Source organism: Narcine bancroftii, chromosome 5 (genome assembly GCF_036971445.1).
Source record: "Narcine bancroftii isolate sNarBan1 chromosome 5, sNarBan1.hap1, whole genome shotgun sequence".
NCBI lineage: Eukaryota > Metazoa > Chordata > Chondrichthyes > Torpediniformes > Narcinidae > Narcine > Narcine bancroftii.
This window is the reverse complement of record NC_091473.1, coordinates 216620508-216642050: the sequence shown is the minus strand read 5'-3', so window position 1 is coordinate 216642050 and position 21543 is coordinate 216620508. Positions and strand designations below refer to the sequence as shown.

At 48.4% G+C, this 21543-nt stretch overlaps 1 protein-coding gene across 2 annotated transcripts; it reads right to left on the bottom strand.

Moving 5' to 3' along the window:
* Positions 1-1923: 1923 nt before the first annotated feature.
* On the bottom strand, positions 1924-19814 carry LOC138764845 (uncharacterized). Of its 2 annotated transcripts, XM_069941187.1 has the most exons (6): positions 19597-19813; positions 11756-12040; positions 10720-10815; positions 7031-7072; positions 4718-4909; positions 1924-3354 (listed from the first exon to the last, which is right to left on the bottom strand). In XM_069941187.1, the coding sequence occupies exons 1-6, from the start codon at positions 19652-19654 to the stop codon at positions 3257-3259; spliced, it is 771 nt and encodes a 256-aa protein (XP_069797288.1). In that variant the 5' UTR covers positions 19655-19813; the 3' UTR covers positions 1924-3256. The 2 variants fall into 2 exon arrangements, with proteins under 2 accessions (XP_069797288.1, XP_069797289.1); XM_069941188.1 differs by lacking the exon at positions 10720-10815 and having other exon boundaries at positions 19597-19814.
* Between the last annotated feature and the right edge of the window lie 1729 nt (positions 19815-21543).

The following is a 21543-nucleotide window of genomic DNA, read 5'->3' as shown; positions in this document are numbered from 1 at the left end:
ATGAACATAAGAAACAGGCCATTCAGCCCCTTCCCTGTTACAGGGAATCAGGATCAAGTCGTTCAGAATCAGAATTTTATTGTTGTCAACAAGTCATGAAATTTGGAATTTTGTGGCAGTATCATAGGGCAAACATTCATATTCTAACCATACAGCATTACTATATATAAAAAAAAATAGTGCATGAAAAGTAAGGAAGTGTCTTTGGTTCATTGATCATTCAGGAATCTGATGGCAGCAGGCAAGAAGCTGTCCTTGTGCCACTGCGTCTTAAGATTTCTGTACCTTTTTCCCGATGGTAGCAGAATGAAAAGGGCGTGGCCTGGATGGTGGGGGTCCTTGAGGATAACGGCTGCTTTTTTAAGACATTGCTTCATGCAGATGTCCTCAATGAAGTGAAGTCTAGTGCCTGTGATGTCGCAGGACGAGTTAACAACCCTCTGGAGTTAATTCTTGTTCTGAGAGTTGGCGCCTCCATATCAGGCAGAGATACAACCGGCGAGAATGGTCTCCACGGTACACCTGTAGAAGTTTACAAGAGTCTTCAGTGACATTCGGCATCTCCTCAGACACGTCACAAAATATAGCAGTTGGCGAGCCTTCTTTGTGATTGAGTCAACATGGAGGCTCCAGGACAGATCTTCGGAGATGTTGACACCCAGAAATTTGAAGTTCTTGACCCTCTCCACTACTGAGCCCTCGATGAGAACTGGGTTGTGTTCCCCGACTTCTTCCTGAAGTCCACAATCAGCTCCTTGTTTTTGCTGACGTTGAGCGCAAGATTGTTGTCATGACACCATTCAACGAGCTGATCTATCTCCCTCCTGTACACTTCCTCATTGCCGTTTGTGATTCTGTCAACAATTGTGGTGTCATCGGTGAACTTGTAGATGGCATTGGAATTGTGTCTGGCCACTCAGTCATGGATGTATAACGAGTAGAGTAGTGGGCTAAGTACACATCCTTGGGGTGCGCCTGTATTGATGATCATTGAGGTGGAGACATTGCTTCCAATTTGAACTGACTGTGGTCTTCCAATGAGAAAGTCAATGATCGGCCCCTCACTGGCCTGTCATGGGAACAGGATGAGTCCATACAGCCCCTCTCTAGTTTGTTACAAGGGTAAAGGATGAGGCCATTCAGCCCATCCTGGCCTTTTACAGGGAACAGGAGGAGTCTGTCCCATCTTGCACTAGTCACTCCTGGTGACATGGGGTATTAGGCCCTGTGGGGGACCTGTGTGGCAATCACTGACCAGCCTCTGTGATGGCCCTGAAAATCAGCTCCCACACACACTGTGGGCAGAGGGGGTTACCCACCTGCTCTCTCCCACTACCCCTTCCTCCTCTTCCCCCACTGCTCCTACCTCCTCGCCCCACTGCCCTCTCCTCACTGACCCACTGCCCCCTCCCTCTCTTCCCCTGCCTCTTATCCCACTGTTTCTTCTCCCCTACTGCCTGTTCCATCCTCTCCCCCTACTGCCACCTTTCCTCTCTCCCCACTACCCCCTGCCTCCACTCCCCCAATGATCCCTCCCTCCTCACTAGGCCCTCATCCATTTGCCACTACTCTCTTCTCCCTTCTTTTTCTCTCACCCTGCAACCCCATCTCCCTCACTGCTCCTTAACCCACTGCCCCTTCTCTCCCATTCTCCCCTCACTATCCCCTCCATTTCTTTCCTCCACCCCCACTGCTTTTCCCTCTTGTTCTGCTCTCAGTCCCTCCTATTCCCTTCACTGCCTCCTATTCCCTCACTGTCTCTCCCTCCCTCCTCTCCCCTCTCTGCCCCCTGCCCCTTCACTGCATCCTACCCTCTAATCAACTGTCTCTTCCCTCGCTGCCTCTCCCTCCTCACTGCCCCCTCACTCATATTTGCTCCCCATTGCAAACAAATGGTCAGAAATGGCCAAGATTTTTGAAACATTTCGTAATGCATCCTTAATTTTATTAAGAGCTGCTGACAATAAAATCAATGACAAAAGATGCTTCGCAAAGTGAAATCGGTTATATGGCCAAAGTGTAAGAGAATGTTAGCTTCAAGAAAGGGGTGGCGGAGAGGGAAGGGGGGGGGGGGGGGGTGGGGAGAGGGAAATGGACCGACACGGAGTGAGAGGGATCAGAACAAAGAGTGAGAGAAGACAGGTCAGAATGTAAAAGGGAGGGGGCATTCCAAGAGCTGTAGGAACTGCTGTCTGTGTCTGAATAAAGACCTGCATTGAGGGACCAGAGGGGGATATTGAGATAGGGAGGGTCGTAGGTGACCAGAGGGGATTACAGAGATAGGGAGGGTTGTGGGGGCCAGAGGGGGTTACAGAAAGAGGGAGGGGTGTAGAGACTAGAGACGGAAACAGAGATAGGGAGGCTGTAGTTGACTAGTGTGGGTTAAAGATAGGGAGGGCTGTAGGCTGTAGTTATTACAGAAATAAGGAGGGGTGCACAGAATGGAGAGCGCTACAGAGAAAGGGAAGGTACCAGGGGGCTGGTGGAGATTACACCGAGAGGGGTGCAGAGACCAGAAGAAGTGGGGGGGGGGGTGACAAAGATGGGGAGGCATGTAGAGGCCAGAGAAGATTACAGAGAGGTCTGTAGGGGACAGGATGCGAGAGAATTGAATGGTTCAGGGTTTATGTGCAGGATAACAGACCCCCAAGTACAAGCTTGAGGTTGCAATCTAACCAAGGGGTTCAAGGCATTTATATAGAAATTGACAGATCTCCAGGAGTGGGTTACAGCCTGGTATCTATCCAAGGGTACAGGGGATTTATACATAGAATAACAGATCCCCAGGAGTAGATTACAAGATGAGATCTAATCTGGGGATACAGGAGATTTTTACAGATCACTCAGGAGTGGGTTAAAGATTGGGATCTATTCCAGGGGTTCAGGAATTTACACAAAGGAAAACAGATCCCTGGGAGTGGGTTAATGGCTGGAATCTGATCCAGGTGCTTAAGAAATTTATGTATAGAACAGAGCCCTGGGAGTGAGTTAATGGCTGGAATCTAATTGAGGGAAATTGGGATATATATCTAAAATTAGAGTGACAGGCTGGGACCAAATCAAGGAGTTTGTGGGGGTGAGGGTATTATATATGGAATTACAAGAATGTTACAGGCAGGGACCTACTTGGTGTGGCAGGGGTGGGGAAGTTGAGTATTGCACACATCAGGGCCCCAGGAGTGAGCAGCTGGTTGTCTCACATTTGGGCCTCGGTTTCTGATTGCAGAGGGATGTTGACCTTGGCCTCTTGTTGCTTCTAAGTACTGAGGTTCACGCCAAGTTCCCTCGCAGCGGCCTGTGGCTTGAGTGAACTGTAGTCTTCCTCGTCCTTGTCCAGGGCCTGGTTCAGGAGATCTGGGGGCAGCAGCCAGATCAGCAAGGTCAGCATGACAGAGACAGAGGACAAGAGGCCCAACCCACCCTGTGCCCATGTCTCATGGAGGAGCATCCAGCAAATGACCCACCTCTGCCCTCTCTGCCTCTCTCCTTTCACATACCTGCAGAAGCTCTTACCGTTGGGTTTTATTTTATCTATCTTTCCTCTCAAACCCTTTCTTCTCACCACATGCAATTTCTTTGCCGGTTTAAAAATGTCCTCTGGTGAACCACAGACCTATACACCACAGTCCTCCTTTCCATTTCAGGCCAAACCGATGGGGCTTCTTTCTCTCAGAGACTTCACTGCCTTTTCTCTCATTTATCAAGTATCTCCATCGATGCTGCCACTGTTAAACTCACCATGCTATACTGTGTACCCTTCCCCATGTAATCGCCAGCCTTGACACCCCTTCCTCCGTAACTCCCTCTGGTCCCTACGCCTCTCCCTAACTCTATTTCCCTCCCCAGACACCAACCACTCCTTGTCTCTGCAACCCAATCCATTCCCCTTCACCCTTCCCTGTCTCTGTAACCACTACCCCCACCCCAGGCTCTACCCTCCTCCCTGTCTCTGTAAGCCCCTTCAACCCCTGTACTCCTCCCAATTCTTGCAGCTCCTTTCCAACCCCTGCACCACACCTTAGCTCTGCAGCTCTCCTTCTGGCCCTGCACCCCAGGATTGCCAGATTTGGTGCTCAATTAATTAAAATTTTTTATAAAGTTGTAAAAAGAACCTAACAATCTTCTAAAACCACCAATTGGCACTTCCTGCCACCAACCGATTCGAGAATATGCCAAATTTCTGCCATTGGGTGCCAAAGGAGCCAAATCTGGCAACCCTGCTGCTCCCCTCCCTATATCTATACTCACTCCCAGACTATAAACCCTCCCTTGGAGGAGATAGCACAGAAGAGGTGTGAACCACAGTGAACCATGTCTCCTTCCAAACACCTCGTTCTGTGTTTGGTTCCATCTTGTCTGGATCTCTCTGTATGCTCCATCACTTTCCGGGCCCATGATTTGCTCTCATATCTCTCAAATATGGCACGACTCTCTCTCCCAACATCTGAATATCTCTTTCTGCATACATTGCTTTCTCGCTCTCTCTCTCGCAATTTTAATTAGGTAATTAAAGTCAGATAGAGCACGGTAGAAGGCCTTGTGGCCCATGAAACCCAATTAATCTACCAGCCCCATCACAGGGATAACATCAAATACCTCTCAGACCTCAGTGAATTTGAACTTGCATTGCTGGGTCTTTAACAAGTGCATTTTATCACCTTTTCCCCACTCCCCTCCCCGCTCTCTGCCAGTGTACTTTTCCTCTGTGATGGCCTACCTTGGGACTGAACTCCAGCTGCTCTCTGTGTGATCTTACAGTAGTTGTTGTCCTTGACCTCATTATTCAGGTCCTGATAGATGGGATTTCTGGTGTTCCTAGCCAAGCTTGCCTCAGGCTTGCCTTCCTGGGGGCTGGCTACATTTCTGGAATTGGGAAGTCCCAAAGGTGAACAGGTTGCTTCTTCTAAACCTGTGGGATGAGAAGCAGGGGGAGGATGTGAGTCAACATTAAAATTCCCTCCGTTCCATTGCCTGGGTCCTTGACACCCTTTGCCAATGGCAGCAAGTTTCTCTTGATCCCTCTCCTTGACAGGCATGTGAGGGAGAACGGAGTTACATGGAAAACAGGTGTGGGGGAAGAATGAAGGCCAGTGCAGTCTCTGTGGAATGAAAGACCTCCTTTGTGATCCAATGAAGCATGAAACTATGGAACTACTCTGCCCGGTCCCTATGTGATATCACATACCCTGACCCAATCCAGTTGCAACGTTCCTCCTGTTTTGGGATCCACTCCAGTTATCCCATGGAACGAATGTTCCTCATCCCTGGAATGTTGGGATAGGTCTCCCTCTTGAGCAGACACATGAACATTAGGGGAACTTCACACAGGGAGTAGTGGAACGAACCGCCGGCTGAATGCGGTTCAATTTTAACATTTAAAAAACATGTAGATAGGTACATGGATGGAAGGCAATGGACTGGGTGCAGGTCAGTGGGACTAGGCAACACAGACTAGAAGGGCCAAAGAACCTGTTTTTTGTGATGAAATGTTCTATGGTTCCAGGGGAGGCAGCATAATAGTTTGGCACAGACTAGTAGGGCCAAAAGGCCTGTTTTCTGTGATGAAATGTTCTATGGTTCTAGGGGAAAGACTGCCGTTATGGGAATCCAATGCAAGACACTAAAGTTAAAGGTGACCAACATTTCAGGCCTAAGCCTGCGTGACCTGCTGAATATCTCCAGCACCTCCTGTGCATTGCAGGTCCTAAAGAGAGGTTGACAAGGGGAGATGTTGGGACATTTCTACTTATGACAGAATGCCAAACAAGGAGGGGGTTGGGGGGGGTGAGAACAACGCTTGAAGAGAAGAGGACATTTATTGGTAAGCAGAGCTGAGCAAAGACATCTTTCGGAGGCTGGTGAATCTCCGCAATGGTCTGTCCCAGTGAACGCTGAAGGCTGGGGCAGCGGATGGATTTAAGGTGGCAATAGATCCTTTCAGAAGGCTGAAAGTGACGGGGAAGTGGAGAGATGAGCCAACATAGATCTGCCATGATCACATTGAATGGTGGGGCAATTGGCCTACTGCTCCCATTTTCTGGTGTTTTAAAGCCTTACCAATGTGTTAGAACCCTCTCTATAATTAGGGAAGTCTGTATGGCTCAAGATGTGGTCTCATCCATGTCCCATATAACTGGATCTATATTAATATTCAGCCCCCACCTCCATCAATCAATGTTGGCTTTGTGTTAACTCCCCCAATTTCGGTCAAGCAGCAGAAACTCACCCAGATCCCTCTGCGCATTCTGGCTCTGACCTTGCCTCCATGGAGGTCATTTGATTTCTTTTTTGTACATATGGAAATTTTCTTCCCAAAATGGATAGCTTCACTTTTCCCCAGTGACCACACATCATGTCCACCATGTCGCCATTCTCAATGCCCCACAACAGCGGCGCATCTTCAGCCCACTGAGCTCCTGTCAGACCCACTTCCCTAATTCATCTCCGGGAGCTGTGCTCTTACACCCCCTGCCCCATATACAACCGGCAATTCACAATTGGCCCACCACTTTGAGATGTGGGCAAAAACCAAAGTAACATCAAGAAGGAGCTGTTATTTTTGATTTAAATATCACATTAGATTTGTGTGTTACAGCAACGTTCAGGTTAAGTGCTGCCATTGTCCAGGTTCAACCATGTGACCTGCTTTCTCTGAACATTTTTTTCATCTGAGTATTGTGACTTTTCGTGATGTGCCTGGATAGCACTCAGAACTAAGCTTCTATCTGTATGTTTCTGCACGCAATGATAAACAGTTCAATTAAAAAAAAATTCATTAGGAGGAAACCTCTATGGTCAGAGGAAGGACACAGACAGCACCCAGGGGAGAATGGAACTGGGGAAGCTGGAGTGTCAAGGTGACGATGGGAAGGGTAATAATGGCAACATTACACGGTCAGTGACAGGACCCACGGGCAGTGGTTCTGGGCTCAAAAACAAGGGAGTGGTGGCCAGACAGGACCCCATCTCCCCGAGACTCCAACCACGAACCAAAAAAGGGAGTTGGTGCAGGAGGCACTGAGACCTTCACCTTTGGCTTTGGCCCATCCTTGCTTGCTTCCAGTTGCCTGACCTACATCAGGAGAGAGAGAGGAGCAGTTAACAAAAGAGATTAGGCCAAACCCACTGGCAGCTGATTCCCACTGCGCACCCACCTGCCTCACCCCAGGTACTGCCCGTCCACCTCTCCTCTCACTGCCCACCTACCTATCCAACTGCCCACCCTCCCCACCTCTCCCACTGCCCACCCACCTCAATGTCCCTACCGCTCACCTACCTCACTTGGTTCCCTCCCGCCCCCCCCACATAATCTAACTCTATATCTTTCTCTGTCCATTTCTTGTGTACTTCATTCTGTTGTGTTTCTGTCGTGTGACTATGTATTGCTCTATAATCTGCGGCATGATCCCCTCTAACCCATCTCCCTTTCCCCAAGTCTCTGACAATCTATCTGTCTACATTTCTATCTATTTATCTATCAGTCTATCTATCTGCCTGTCTGTTTATCTATATGTCTATCTATCGACTTTATCTTTAATTTTTCAGTGTTTTTTCCACTGGCTTTCCAGTTAATTGGCTGCTCATTGTCGCGGTTAAAGAAGCCATTTTTGCTATTTCCACTGGGCCACTTTTAACCAGGACACAAACTGCTTTCCCATTGACCACAAGTCATCCCAGGAGGAGAGTCTACTTTCAACAATAGACCAGAGATGCAACTTGTCATTTTCCCACTGGTTTAATCAGCACACCGGCACTGGGGATGTGAGTAGGGGTCCAGGCCGTCAATCCCTAGTATGATTTTACACCATTTGATGCCAGCGTGCTGATTGTTTCCATTTTCCAGCCAATCTACTGGTTAAGGGTCTAGTGCGAAAGCACCTTAATCAACATGCAGTCATCAAATCATGCCAAGGTAGGTAGTATCCTCCACAGCATCTAATATCGCCTTTGTGCCAATTAGCCCAGTATGACAGGGACCTAGGGTATCCTGAGATAAACTAGTGACGCGTTGATTATATTTTTGCATGAGTGGAGGAAAGTGAAGGAAACAAAAGATTAAAAAGAAGGTATAAACTTTGCAGCCCTATATAAACCTTTATAAATATCTAAAGGACTGTGGGAAAATTGCAGCAGTAGAGAGAGATGGCAGTCTGCCCTCCCAGAATTCTATGCAGCAGACAAATCCCTCCATGAGGGTCCCGTGCAAATAGCCCTTTCCCTGCAGCACAGAATTCTGGGAGGGAAGGTCTGCCATCACTCTTTATAAATTGTGCGTTATTGCCGCTAGGGCTTTCCCTCGATCTTATAAACTTATAAAGGTTTATATAGTTCAGCACCACAACAGGGGCTGAAGGGCTCATACTATGCTCTACATAAAGCTTAATGATGTTATAATTAGACATGATTAAATTTGTATAAATACAAGATCATAATACATTGATCAGGATTTAGGGCAGGTCCACCATCGCTCAGACATTGACAGTGGAGGATAGAATCCCCTTTCCCCAGAGATGCCTTGTGAGGAGTGTGTAAAAGTGCAGAGAACCAGTATGAAAGGCATAAATGGCTTCCTTAACCAGTTCACAGAACTGCCAATCTGCTGGTTGGCCAGTGTGAAAAGGGCTTATTGTCTTTGGGTCCCTTTGCATCTCCCTCAATATATCTCCTTCATAGTCTCTTATCTGTCTGATCTCTCCCAGTTCCCCTGTTTCTCTCTCAATCTCAATCTTTTGCTCATTTTATTCTTCTTTCTCCTATTGTCTCATTCTACCTCTCCATGCCAGTCTATCTGCCCCATCCTTACCTCTCTCCCAGTGCTCTTCAGCTTCTCCCTTAACCCCAGGCAAGCTTCCCCCATATCCCCCGACATCCTCAATATCCCACAAACCAGCGATCCTGCTCCTTGAAATCCTGTCAGTGACAGACCTCCCATGGCCTGTGGCAGAGATGCTTCCAAACACACCCCTCCCCAGGTGGATAGTACTCCCTGTCTCTGGCCTGACCCATCACTGCTACTCGGACCTTTGGTTCTGGACACCCCAGCCCAAGGAAACCCCCTCCTAACATTGACCACCGAGCACCATGGTAATTGTGTGGATTTTGTACAGGTTTTTGCTGAGCTCTTGTTCTCTTGAACTCTGAACAGTTCAAAGTCTGCGTTCTACAGCCCATCTCCCACAGTGAGCACAGGAAACAGTCCTGGTGGTGGCCCTTTCAGGAAGGATGAGGATGCTTTGAGAGGGTGAAGAGGAGTGATGCACCTACTTGAAAGACTGTTGCTTAGAAACCAATAGGCTTTTATTCACTCAAGAACAATGGCACATCCATACTGTTTGACTGTCCTGCACTCAGGAGGGGGTCATGGAACAGCCACTGTGGTACAGAAGCCTGTGGGGAGGGGCTACAGGTCCAACCAGCCAATGGGGGTGCCTGTCTATACAATTATACAGAACAGTGGTTTACCACATCCATCCCTTGTTTTTAAAAAGAGTCCAGCAGGGTGAAGTGAAACTTACAAGGTTACAATTCAAAGTCACAAGTTCAGTCTTTCAGGTGGCCTGGTTGATTGCTGGGTCTGTTGTAGAACCGGTTTCGGCTGTGGTGCAGCAGTGGGGTCCTGGGCAGTCTCAGGCACCTGTACATACTCATCAGTGTGGTGCTTGTGGGTGGGCACCGATGAGTCCGGTGTATCCTCCCTCGAGGCAGAGGCAGGGTACCGGGGGGGTGGGGGTCAGGTGCATCGTGTGTGTTCAACGGAGAGTGTGGGGTGATCAGCAGTGGTCTCCAGGGGCCCCCGAGAGAGCCAAGACCCTGACAGAGACAGTGTCTTTGTGGCCGTCAGGGTATGCCACGTAAGCATATTGGGGGTTAACCACAATGCTCCAGCTTCAAGTTTAATCTTCCAAAGTACATCACCTCCACAGTGGAACACCATTCCAGGTTCTCCTGCAGCAGGGAATATCTTCTCCACGGTCACCCTGTCACGATCCCTCGTTTCACCCAAGCCCCTCGCGCCACTCTTCCAAACTCTTCACAGATACAAGCCTTGCCTATCCAATGGTCTTGGTGATCAGGGTAGGCAGTCGGCTTGTATTTGTTGGAGCTTATTACAACACATAAGATCCTAAAGAGAGGTGAGCAAGAAAATCTGCAGCTGCAGTACACAAAAGTGAACCAGCACCCGGAGGAGGTAAAGGGTAACGGGGAGGAGGAAGGAATGAAAGGAGGAGGAGGGAGGGACCCTGGACAGATCTCCACCATGTTCTCTGTGGTCACCTGTGGGTTAGCATGCAGGGATTAGGGTGAAGGGCTCTGCTTCATCAGCTGCTCTCCATGAATGTTGTGTGCTGGTATAGATGGGATGGTCTGAAGGGAATCTCTGGTTCATTTTCTGTAATCTAATATGGGCAGGCACAGGAAGTGGGGTGAAGATCCTCTCTCTGCACTGGCATTTCTTGTCCTTCCCTAACAGTCGTTGAGATGTCAGTTGTCCAGGCCCGCGTGGATTTGAAGGCACACCAGGTAATGTGGGCGGGATTGCTTCCTGCTTTCCCAGATTGAGAGCTCCTCCCATTCCCAGAGTTATCTGAGGAAGTTCAAATTCTCAGCTGCCTTGGTAGGGGCTCAAGATCCCATCTCCTGTCTGGGCTTCAGCCCCAACTGTTTTTGTTCCCCCTTCCCATCACCCATTGACCCAAGAGGAACTGGACCACACTTAACTGGTCTCTCTGCAGAAGTAGAGCGTGAAGCCCAAGGCACTGAACCACATGACGAGGAAGATGACCTTCATGATTACCATTTTCATGGAGCATAGGGCTGGGAACAGAGAAAGAACATCAAAAGGGAGCAGCCCATTCCCCAGCCCAGGGTGGGTCCGAGAGGTCAGTATCTATGGCAGTCTGCAAGTGAGAGAGTGGGAGAGGGCATTGTCTGCCTGTGTTTATGTGTGTGTGAGTCTGTATGTGGGTGAGAGAGTTATGCAGTATATAGAAAGAGGAACACTGTCTGTTTGTGTGTATCTGTGTGTGTGTGTGTGTGTGTGTGTGTGTGTGTGTGTGTGTGTGTGTGTGTGTGTATGTGTGTGTGTGTGTGTGTGTGTGAGAGAGAGAGGGAACAATGTGTGTGTGTGTGTGTGTGGGTGTGTGAGACAGAGAGAAAGTGGACACTATGTGTATATGTCTGTGTGGACATGCGTGAGAGACAGAAAGGAGCACTCCCTGTGTGTGTGAGAGGGAACACTGTGTGTGTGTGTGTGTGTGTGTGTGTGTGTGTGTGTGTGTGTGTGTGTGTGTGTGTGGGGGAGTGTGTGTGTATGCGTGGGTGTCTGTGTGTGGATGTGTATGTGTGTGCGCGCATGTGTGTGTGGGTGTGTGTTTGTGTAAGTGCACGTAGGTGGATGTCGGTGTGTGTCTAGTTGTCTGTTTGTGTGTGTGTGTGGGTATGTGGGCATGTGTGTGTGGGTGTGTATCTGGTTGTGTGTTTGTGGGTGAGCATGTGTGGGTGAGCATGTGTGGGTGTGGGTGTGTGTCTGGTTGTGTGCATGTGTGAGCACCTGGAAATGTGTGTGTACAAGTGTGTTCATGTGCACAAATGTGTGTACAAGTGAAGGTGTGTGTGTATATATATAATAAATAGAAGTGAGAGATTAGGTGCTGTGCACACCCTTGCAATTCCCTGGGCAGACCTGTGTGTGTATGTGTGTACACTCACTGCTCAGAGACGGGAAAGAGAGACGGTTACATCAGAAGACACCAACCTTTAGGGGCCGCACTCAGGAAACCACAGGTTGGTCCCACATCAACTGTCATCTCCTGGTTCTTGCCCATGGAACATTTGTAAATGGTGCTGCCACTCCCTGGTTCCAAGGACACGGTCAGGATCTGGTTCCCGAAGGATACATGATCTTGGGCCAGCTTGGTGTTGCCTTGGTACCAGGTGATATTCGGATAGGATTGTGCCATAGAACATCGCAACTCCAGCAGACAGGAACTGCTCATTGTCGAGTGTTTCTCAAGGCCAAAGCTAATCTTTTCTGCAGTACCTGGATGGAGTGAGAGAGAGTGAGAGAGAGAGAGAGAGTGGTTGGAGATGGTTAGTGCCATGTCGGTCACCAGCACCTGCTCTGGAACGGACAGGAGTCACTTAGAACAGGAGATACTGCAGGTTGTGGGTGGACATTGAATGAACAGCATGAGACTGACTAATTTTGATGTTGTAAATGTTGAGTTGCATTTGTTTTGCTCAATAACCAAGATGTGACATGGGAAAATATCACCAACAAAAATGCAAGAAGGCCACAGCTCTTGAACCCTTTTCTATCCCTCACTGAGGCTGATCTGCCTCATTTTCTTGCAACCTGTACATCCCTCAATACTCCGAGTTTACCAAAATCCGTTTGGAATGAACTCCATGACTTTAACCTCTGAGGTGGAGAGGGTTGAAAGTCCACCCATTCTCTGGGTGAGGAAACTATCCTAATTTATGCTCCAATAATCCAACTCCATGTACGTCTCCTCAACCAGGAGGGGAAGCAACCTCTCCTTATCCACCCTGAAAGATCTCTGATTCTTGCAGCCTGGGAGGATAGCCCCTTTCTCCTTGGTCTGTCCTTGTATGACAGCCCACTCCTACTTTGAGGGACGGGTCATCCTTGGGGAAGAGGGCAAGTACTGGAGATGCCCTCTCAGCAAAGCGCCACAGTCTGACCTCTTCACTCCCCACACTGCAGGCTATTTTCTTGCTGTTCCTGCACTGGCCTCCAGTGACGTGGGCAATCATACTCCGGGGCCCTTTGAAGGGGTTCCTCCCAACTCTCATTGGTCAGTGGGGAGTCAAACAGCATGTGATCCAGGAAGAGGGAGCCTGAGGAAGGTCTCACTCTGATTTATGCTCGCCAAGTTTCCACCCGCTCTCCTCACCTGTCCCTATTCTGATACAGATTTCCCAAATCCTTTTAGCTCATCAGGTCTCATCAAGTCATCAAGTCATCCGGCCTGAAACATCGAGTGCCTGTTGTTCTCATGGATGCTGTGTGACCTGCTGAATCACACAGTCACTCAGCGTAGAGAGGTCCTTCGGCCCAAGTTGCCCATGCCGGCCAAAATGTCCCATCCACTTTAGCCCTTCCTGCCTGCTTTTTGCCTATATTCCTCTAAGTCTGTCCTATTCATTTTTTCTGAAAATATTTCAAAGGTAAATGTTCCATTATTGTAGCATAAAACTACATTTTAAAAATGTAACATCCATTAAATTCTTTAACTTTCATCTATTGTAAGGCAGACAGAGAGTCGCCACTTTGTCCAGCACCCTTCACAGAAGCTTACAGCACCTGGTGTTCCTAGACAACTTGGTGTCTCCCCTCCAAGTTCTGAGCAGGCCTGAACCTGCTTAGTTTCCAAAATCAGACTATCTCAGGCATGCTCAGGCTATTATTGCTTGCCTCAATTTCCTCCTCCAGCAGCCTGCTCTATCCATCTACTGTGGTGGTCCACCACTGGCCTACTGCAGGGGGAAACCTCTGTACCTGCAGGAGTGTACCACCGGCCTACTGCAGGAGGCGACACCTGTACCTGCAGGAGTGTAAGGGGACAGCACAACACCTGGCCGGCTGTCAATCAGTTAGCCTGAATGGATCAAGTCCCACCCGATCAGGTGTCAATCACCCTCTGGGATATTAACCTGTGTCGGCCTCCCGAGGCCTCACTCAGAGTTGCTGCAGCCACAGCCAACCTGGCTCTGTGGAAATCTTTGTGGATTACAGTCTTTACCTTTGTGTGTGTCTGATTCTGGCTACCAGAGCACCACACCCACCACCCTCTGTGAAAAAAGTACCTGTTAAATCTCTCTAAACCCATGATCTCCACAAGATCACTCCCCGCCCCCTCATCCTCCCACGCTCCAAGGAATAAAGTGCAGCGTCAAAGTCTGCAGACACTGCGATTGTAGTAAAGACCCACAGAAACGCTGGAGGAATCCAGCAGGTCTTGCAGTGTCCACAGAACATAAAGTTATATCACCAATGCTTTGGGCCTGAGCCCTTCTTCGTGTTTTCCCCTCATTTTCTCCTTCCTCTTTTCCCTGCCTCTTCCTGTCTCTCTCTCTCTCTCTCTCTCTCTCTCTCTCTCTCTCCCTGGGGGATTTTAGACAGCAGGCATGTAACGGCATAACCAGGGAATTTCGCTGCTGCACGGGCTGTCTAAAAAGGAATGGGCAGGAATTTTGAATCAATTCCTGCCCCGCGATTTATCCTGTGAGACCCCTACAACTTTTTGGAGGAAGCCTGCAATGTAAATTGTACTGGAAAAATTCATCCACTCTACTGCACGTCCAACCACTGTTAATGATGAACAGAGCAAATATGGACACAGGAAATGTTGTTTCTGTAGAAACAGGCAGAAGCCTTCATCATTCTCAGAAAGTCACTGACCCAAACACTAAACTATTTCCACCCAACTTCTCTCTGACCATTGTGTATTTTTTTTTCTCTCAGTTCCAGTTATAATTCCAGCTGAGACTGTTTGCTCTCCTCTCCCACCACATCTCACCAGGTTATCCTATGGTCCCCTCTCTCTGGACCCAACTTGATGGTGCTCAGCTTTCTCCAGGCCACAAGCCTGACCCTCGACGCACTGGGGCCCAGGTTAACCATAGTGGTGGGGAGTGGGTGGGCACAAGGACATTATTCCCTGAAAGTGGGACCATGGGTAGACTGGACAGCGAAGGTGGCAATTGGCACACTTGCTTTCACTGAGTACAGGAACAGGGACATCATATTATAGTTGTCTCTGACGTTCATGTGGAGGGATCTGTAGCTTTGCACGCAGTTTTTCCTCACCCAGCTTCAGGAATGTTATAATTGAGTTGGAAGAGGGCAGAAACAATTACTGGGACCCGAAACATAAAGCTTGAGTTATAAGTAGAGGCTGGAAAGAGTTATAGAGTCACAGTGTGGAAGCAGGCTCTTCAGTCTGCTGAACCAAATGCCTGCATTTACCCCATATCTCTCTAAACCCATCCTAAACGTATATTCGACCAATTTTTTTTCTTCAACATTGCAATAGTAAATGTTTCAATGACCTCTTTAGGCGGCCTGTTCCATACACCCACCATACTCTGTGCAAAAGGTTACCTCTCAGGTTCCTGTTAAATCTCTCCCCTTCCCCTTATGTTCTCTGGTTATTGATTCCCCTGCTTTGGAATCTCCTGATTTTGTATACGTCTATGAGATTGCCTCTCATCCTCTTGCCCTCCAAGGTATTAAGCCCAAGTCTGCTCAACCTTTCCCTACAGCTTGAGCTCCCATCTTGGAAACCTCCTTGTCAATCTTCTCTTCACCCTCTCCAGCTTGACAACATCTTTCCTGCAGTACGGTGACGTTAACTGATCACAATATTCCAAATGTGATCACATACATCTGAAACATACCTCCTAACTTTTGTACTCAATACTCTGATTGATGAAGCTTGCCTTTTTTGACCACCCTCTCTACCTTCGATGCCACTTTCAAGGGACTACATCTCTGTACTCTGAGATCCCTCTGCTCTACAACATTCATCCCTGGGGCATTTTGCACCCCTTTACCCCATTCCCCTCATCCCACCCTTTTGGTTCTGAACACATGCCCCCACTGCGAACTGTTCCTCCAATCCTCTCTCTCCATGCTATCTATGATGCTCAAAGCCTCTATCAGGTACCTTCTCCCCTGGTCTGATGTGTGGGGAACAAACCCAGCCTCTCCTGATCCCCCACAGAACATGTAATCTATGCAGTAAGTCAGTCTCCCCTACACCCTCTTCAATGTCCTGTCCCTTTACTATGATGTGGATCACAGAATGGGACATTCATTTCTCCCTCCTGCATGGCCTATCTCCTTCATTCAACTCCAGTCACCATGCCTTTCTTTAACTTCTTGCACTTACCCAGATCTCTCTGATCTTTCACAACCATTCATTGGACTCTTCTCATTCTTATAGTCTCATGATTCATTATTGCAGAGAAGACTATTCAGGCCATCTACTCTATGCCAGCCCTGTGCCCATACTTTTAACTTCTCCCTTGCATGGATCCTTGAGCTCCTCACCCATGGTTGATTCTCCCCACCCCACCACACACACACACACACACACACAAATGCACATATGTGGACACAGACCACATGTACAGACACTGACACACTCACATGCACACATGCAAAGACACATGCAGACACACACACCACATACACAGACAAACATAGATACCGATACACTCACACAGACACCACATTGTTAGACACACACAAGCACACACACACATGCACGCGCACACACACACACACACACACACACACACACACACACACACACACACACACACACACACACACACACACACACACACACACACACACACACACAGACCTGCTGTCCAGTGCTGTTTGTATACACGTTCACCACTGGGAATTTCCTCATGGAGCTCTCATCTCCTCTCAAGCCTTTCAGATAGTTCAACCTCTCCTTCATTGAGAATACTCTCTGATGAAGACAACTTCCTGACGAACATTTTCACACCACTCCCTACCCTCTTCCTACAATGCAGTGATCAGAATTTCACACCACTCCTTCAAGGCAGCCTAAGAAAAGTATTCCACATCCCACGAACTCGATGCCTCAACCGATGAGTTTCATCTCTGTGATAGAATATAATGCATTAAGGGAAGGGACTTCTGTTGTTGGGTCTCCATTAATGGAGATATGCTAGTCTGGCAGATGAAGAAACATGATTAAGAAAAATATGAGCAAGGTTGCACAAATACCAGGTTGCATGACATGACTGAAAACAATGTAACAAGACCATGTCGCAACCTGATAATGATAGCTTGACCAGATTCGAGCGAGAATAAAGTTGATAAAGTTGCAAGACAAGGTCAAGATGTAACAAAAACAAGAATTACCAGCTACAAGAAACATATAAAGCTGCACAAAGCACCCATCTAAAGAACTGTAAAAGATGAACTAAAACACTGTATGAATTGAGTAAGGCTCAGTGCAGGGAACAAGTGACACTGTCTACTCATTCATTGTACCCCTTGCACCCGCTAGCGTAATAAAGTTGGTTGGGCGCTCATTGGTTTTGCTGTTGTTTTATTGCAGTGTGGGTCGACTTTACCACCTTCTCCATGCACATTGCACTTTCAATGAGTTGTGGACTTTTGCCCAAAGATACCTCCATGCATCCATGCTCCTCGGGGCCCTGTTGTTATCTGTACATTTCCCTCTTGCATTTGACCTCTCAAAGGGCAACCCCTGGAGTACGAACGGATCAAACACCTTTTCCCCATCCACAGCTCCACCTGACCTATATCCAGTGACAAACCTCTCACATTGTCCACTATTCTGCCAGCTCTCCTGCTGCTTTGCTCAACCAATTCTCATTTATCAGCACCAAGATCCTTCTGCCGCCAGTCCCATGCCAACTGCCGGTGGGTATCTCCCACAGATTTAATACTCTCCCATGTAGGTATGTGAGATTATGAGGGGCTGAGATATGGTGGACAGCCAGCACTGTTTTCCTGGGGCAACAACAGCAAGTACCAGAGGACATTAGTTTAAAGCGAGTGAAGGAAAGTTTAAGGGAGATGTCAGAGGTCGCTTTTTTTACACAGTGTATTATTTACCTGGGATGAATTGCTGGGGATGGTGGTGGAGGGGAATTCAGATGGTGCATGGATGTATGAAAAATGGAAGGTAATAGGGTGAGGTGGGGAAGGGCTAGATTTTTGTGGAGTATGTTTACATAGGTCAGCACAACATTATGGGCAGTTCAAAGTACTTCCTGTAAGCAGATATCCCACCAAAGGATGGTGCCATGATCCTCAGTCAACCTGCTCAACCTAACACTGCAGTCCACCCCCGCCTCTCCTCCCCCCTCCACCATGCCCCCCCAACTTTTGGAACCTCTTCAGTGTCCCCCTTCCGGGAGCTATTGATTCCTGTTCCATCTTCCCTCTGTGTTCCAGTGTAGATAGAATGGCCATTAACCCTGGTTCCTATTGCCTTCCTTCCCCCACCTGCACACTCTCCTACTCCAACAAACGGTATGGAGCAGAATGAGCCTGACACAGTGGTTGATGGTGCGGGAGGGAGAATCCCTGGGGACGCTGCAGCCAAGTCCAGTGAAGAGAGAGGGCTGAATCAGGGCATCAGTGAAGCCACAGGGTTGGAGAACACTAGTGTCACTAAGGTTGGTGTCTCATGGTAACTCATGGTGTCACCACCACCCCTCACCCCCTCCATGGTCCTCCTCCCATACCAGACCATACAGAATCCTTAGAATACTAACAACAAAATTGTTCTGTAAAATCTCTCTACATGAATTACAACATAATTAGTTACAGCATTTATTAATGTAGAAACTGAGCAGAAACCCTTTTTATTGATTTTTCTCCTTTTCCTTTAATTACTAATAATTCTCAAAAAAGTTACATATCTCGGTTCACAAATACTAATGACCACAATATTGTTGCTAAAACACCAGAAAATGTATCAAAAACAGCGACCATATAAAGACCAGCAGCAATGAAAATAACAGTACGTGAGTCATTGGAATTGAGTCATAATGATGGCTCTGAGCGCATTAGGAGGTTCAAAAAGTAAATTAGCATCGAGTTTTAGACGTAGGTATAATGATACATGGGCTTACGGAAAATGTTTTTATTGTTATAACTAACCACAGAGATATTTTTATAAAAAAATAATAAATTTCTGCTGAAACACGGCACAAAAATTTTATCGGCAGTCATTTTAGTGTCACCCCCTCTGGTGGTGTCACCCGGCGCACCCCACACCCCACTAGTGACGCCTGTGCTGGGAGTCACAGCTCTGGGACTGGGTGTGTGTGTGTGTGTGTGTGTGTGTGTGTGTGTGTGTGTGTGTATGTGTGTGTGTGTGTGTGTGTGTGTGTGTGTGTGTGTGTGTGTGTGTGCACACGCGTGCGTGTGTGCTTGTGTGTGTGTGTGGGTATGGGTGCGTGTGTGTGGGTATGGATGTGTGTGAGCTTGTGTGTGTGGGGTTATGGGTGTGTGTCTGTGTGTGTATGAGTGGGTGTGTGTTTGTGTGTGTGTAGTTTACAGAGCAACAGAGAAACACACTCTCCCTCCCTTCCCTATCCCAGCCAATCCCTCGCAATCTCAATGACTCAGTGCCCTCTTACTTTCTCTCACCCCTCTTCTCTCTAGCCCCATTCCTCTCCCTGTTATCATTCACCTTTTCAGCAATTTCCTCCCTTTTCCCCTTTCAATCCCTTTTCACCTTCTCTTGCTTCCTTTTTCTTTTTCTCCATGATTTCTTTTTGCACCACCTGTCTCTCACCTCTTTCCTCTATGCCTTTCCAATGCTCCTCTATCCCTCTTTCCATATTTTGCTCGATCTCTTCCTGCCCCCAAACCTTCCATCCCTTTAAGCCTCGAGTCCCCTCATAGCACTCTCTTTCCCTTGCCATCCCACTCTCAGTCCTCAGTCATTCCCACTTGTCCAGTTCTTCCTCTCTTTCTTGCCCTCCCTTGCTCCCTCTCTCCACAGCTTTCCCACTCACCCATCCTTCACTCGCTGCCCCACTCACCGATCCAGGCAGAGAAGAGGACAGTGAGTCCCATCACCTCCTTGTGCATCAGCTCCATTACTTGCCCACTCCTGCAGAAAGATATGAGAGAAGCCTTGACACAAGCAGCAGAGTAGATTATCGCATTCAATCTGGATGAGGCAACTCGCAGTACGGCTGTACAGAAAGAAATTGAGAATGGTCAAGCCGCCACAAGCTTCATCACTTCCTGACCCACCAAATGCAGAACTAAAACCATCAGATCTAGCACAGAGCAAAATAGGGAAATGGCTGGAGGGAGGGAGAAAAAGAGGGCGTGAGGAAAGCAGGGTGTAGAGAGGGAGACCGAGAAAAGGAATGGGGCAGGTGGGAGAAAAGTGCAGAGGATGGAGGGATAGAGAGAAGGGGACAGGGAGCAAGGGAGAAAATTGGGAAGAGCGAGATGAAGTGGAATCAGATGGTGATACACAAAGAGTGGCAGGGAGTGAGGGCAGAGAGAGGAGGGGCAGAGAGAGAAGATGAGAAGGGCAGAGAGCAAGAGGGAAGGAGGCAGACAGGGAGGAGGGGTGAGGGAAGGAGGGACAGAGGAATGGGGTGAGAGAGAAGAGGGGTGAGAGAAAGTAAGAGGGCACTGAGTCATTGAGATTGCGAGGGAGTGGCTGGGATAGGGAAGGAGGAACAGAGGGACAGTGGTGGGCCAATGCTTCGGATTGAAGGCCTTCATTCGTACTGAAGTGGGAAGGCAGATAAAAAAACAGACTGAGGTTTGGAGGGTCCAAGAGATGCCAAGATTATGGAAGACCATGGAAGAAAAGGGACAGTAAAGGAAGTAAAATTTGGGCAGCTAAGGAGAGGAGGGGTGAAGGGAGAGGGGGCTCAGGAGTACACAGAGAGGAGAAAGGAGAGAAGAGGGAGTCGGGAAAGTGTCAGAGAAGGGGAGTGCACTGAACTGGAATTCAGTCGGTCCTGTTTTCCCGCCTTACCCCAGATTCACCTGAAGATCTCTGTCAATACTGGCCGTTAGCTGTAAGTTAATAAGAGAGAGTATGTGCTCCTCATGAGTCTCCGAATACGATTGATCACGTTACAATTTTATTAACTTACTTTTGAAGATTGGATGGGAGCTCTTCTGAAGAAGCCTCTGTCCACAGAAGGCTCGGAAGGATTCGCCTACTGGTTGGAGTGCTTCCAGTCCTACATTGTGGCCACCCAAGAAGTCTTCCACTCCGATGGCCTCTGGGGATTGGCTCTCCTCTCTTGAGTCAGCCCCAAGGGATACGCAGTCATCAGGGACTGCACGACGTATGAGAAAGCCATTGAGAGTCTGAAGGCCCACTACATGAGGTCTCAGAATGATGTGCTGGCGAGACACTGACTCTCACAATGTCGACAACAACCGGGTAAGTCGTTGGATGACTACGTCCTGGAACTATGGACACTGACGAGGAAGTACCATTAGGAAGTGGTCTCAGCCCAGGTAAAGGAAGAAGAGCAAGTCTGGGATGTGCTTGTGGCTGGGGTGACTTCGAGGTACATGAGGCAGTGACTGCTAGAACTGGGGAAGAAGGACCTTTCCAGTATACTTGACCTGGCAAAACCCTTTGAACAGGCCCAACGGACCACCTCACCAATGATAATAGTGCCTTCTCTGAAAACCAGGCCTGCGGTGAACAGCTGCTGGCCCAGGTACCAACTACCATGGCCACATGTGACTGTGAGTGCTCCCTCCGTAGGCAGGCCAAACACTCCCGCACCAAATGGCCCGTGAAAGACGCCGTGGGTTCTAGATATAGTAAGAGGGAACACTGGGAGAAAGTCTGTCGGGCTAAAGGGAATTCCTGGAAGGCTACTGTGTGTGTGAGACCCCCCCCCCCATCGTAGACCCCCATCCCCAAGCCCAGAGGAACGGGCTCCAGCTTCTCCAAGCTGCTTGCCGCCACCATCTTGCTGTGCCTCGTGGCTGGAACC

Excerpts from the sequence above, each read along its gene's own strand:
- LOC138764845 (XM_069941187.1), bottom strand. The coding sequence starts at position 19,654 with ATGGAGCTGATGCACAAGGAGGTGATGGGACTCACTGTCCTCTTCTCT. Across the intron at positions 12,041-19,596 it reads CCTCTTCTCTGCCTGGATCG|GTACTGCAGAAAAGATTAGC; the intron begins GTGAGTGGGGCA and ends CACTCCATCCAG. Across the intron at positions 3,355-4,717 it reads AGCTGGAGTTCAGTCCCAAG|ATCTCCTGAACCAGGCCCTG; the intron begins GTAGGCCATCAC and ends TGCTGCCCCCAG.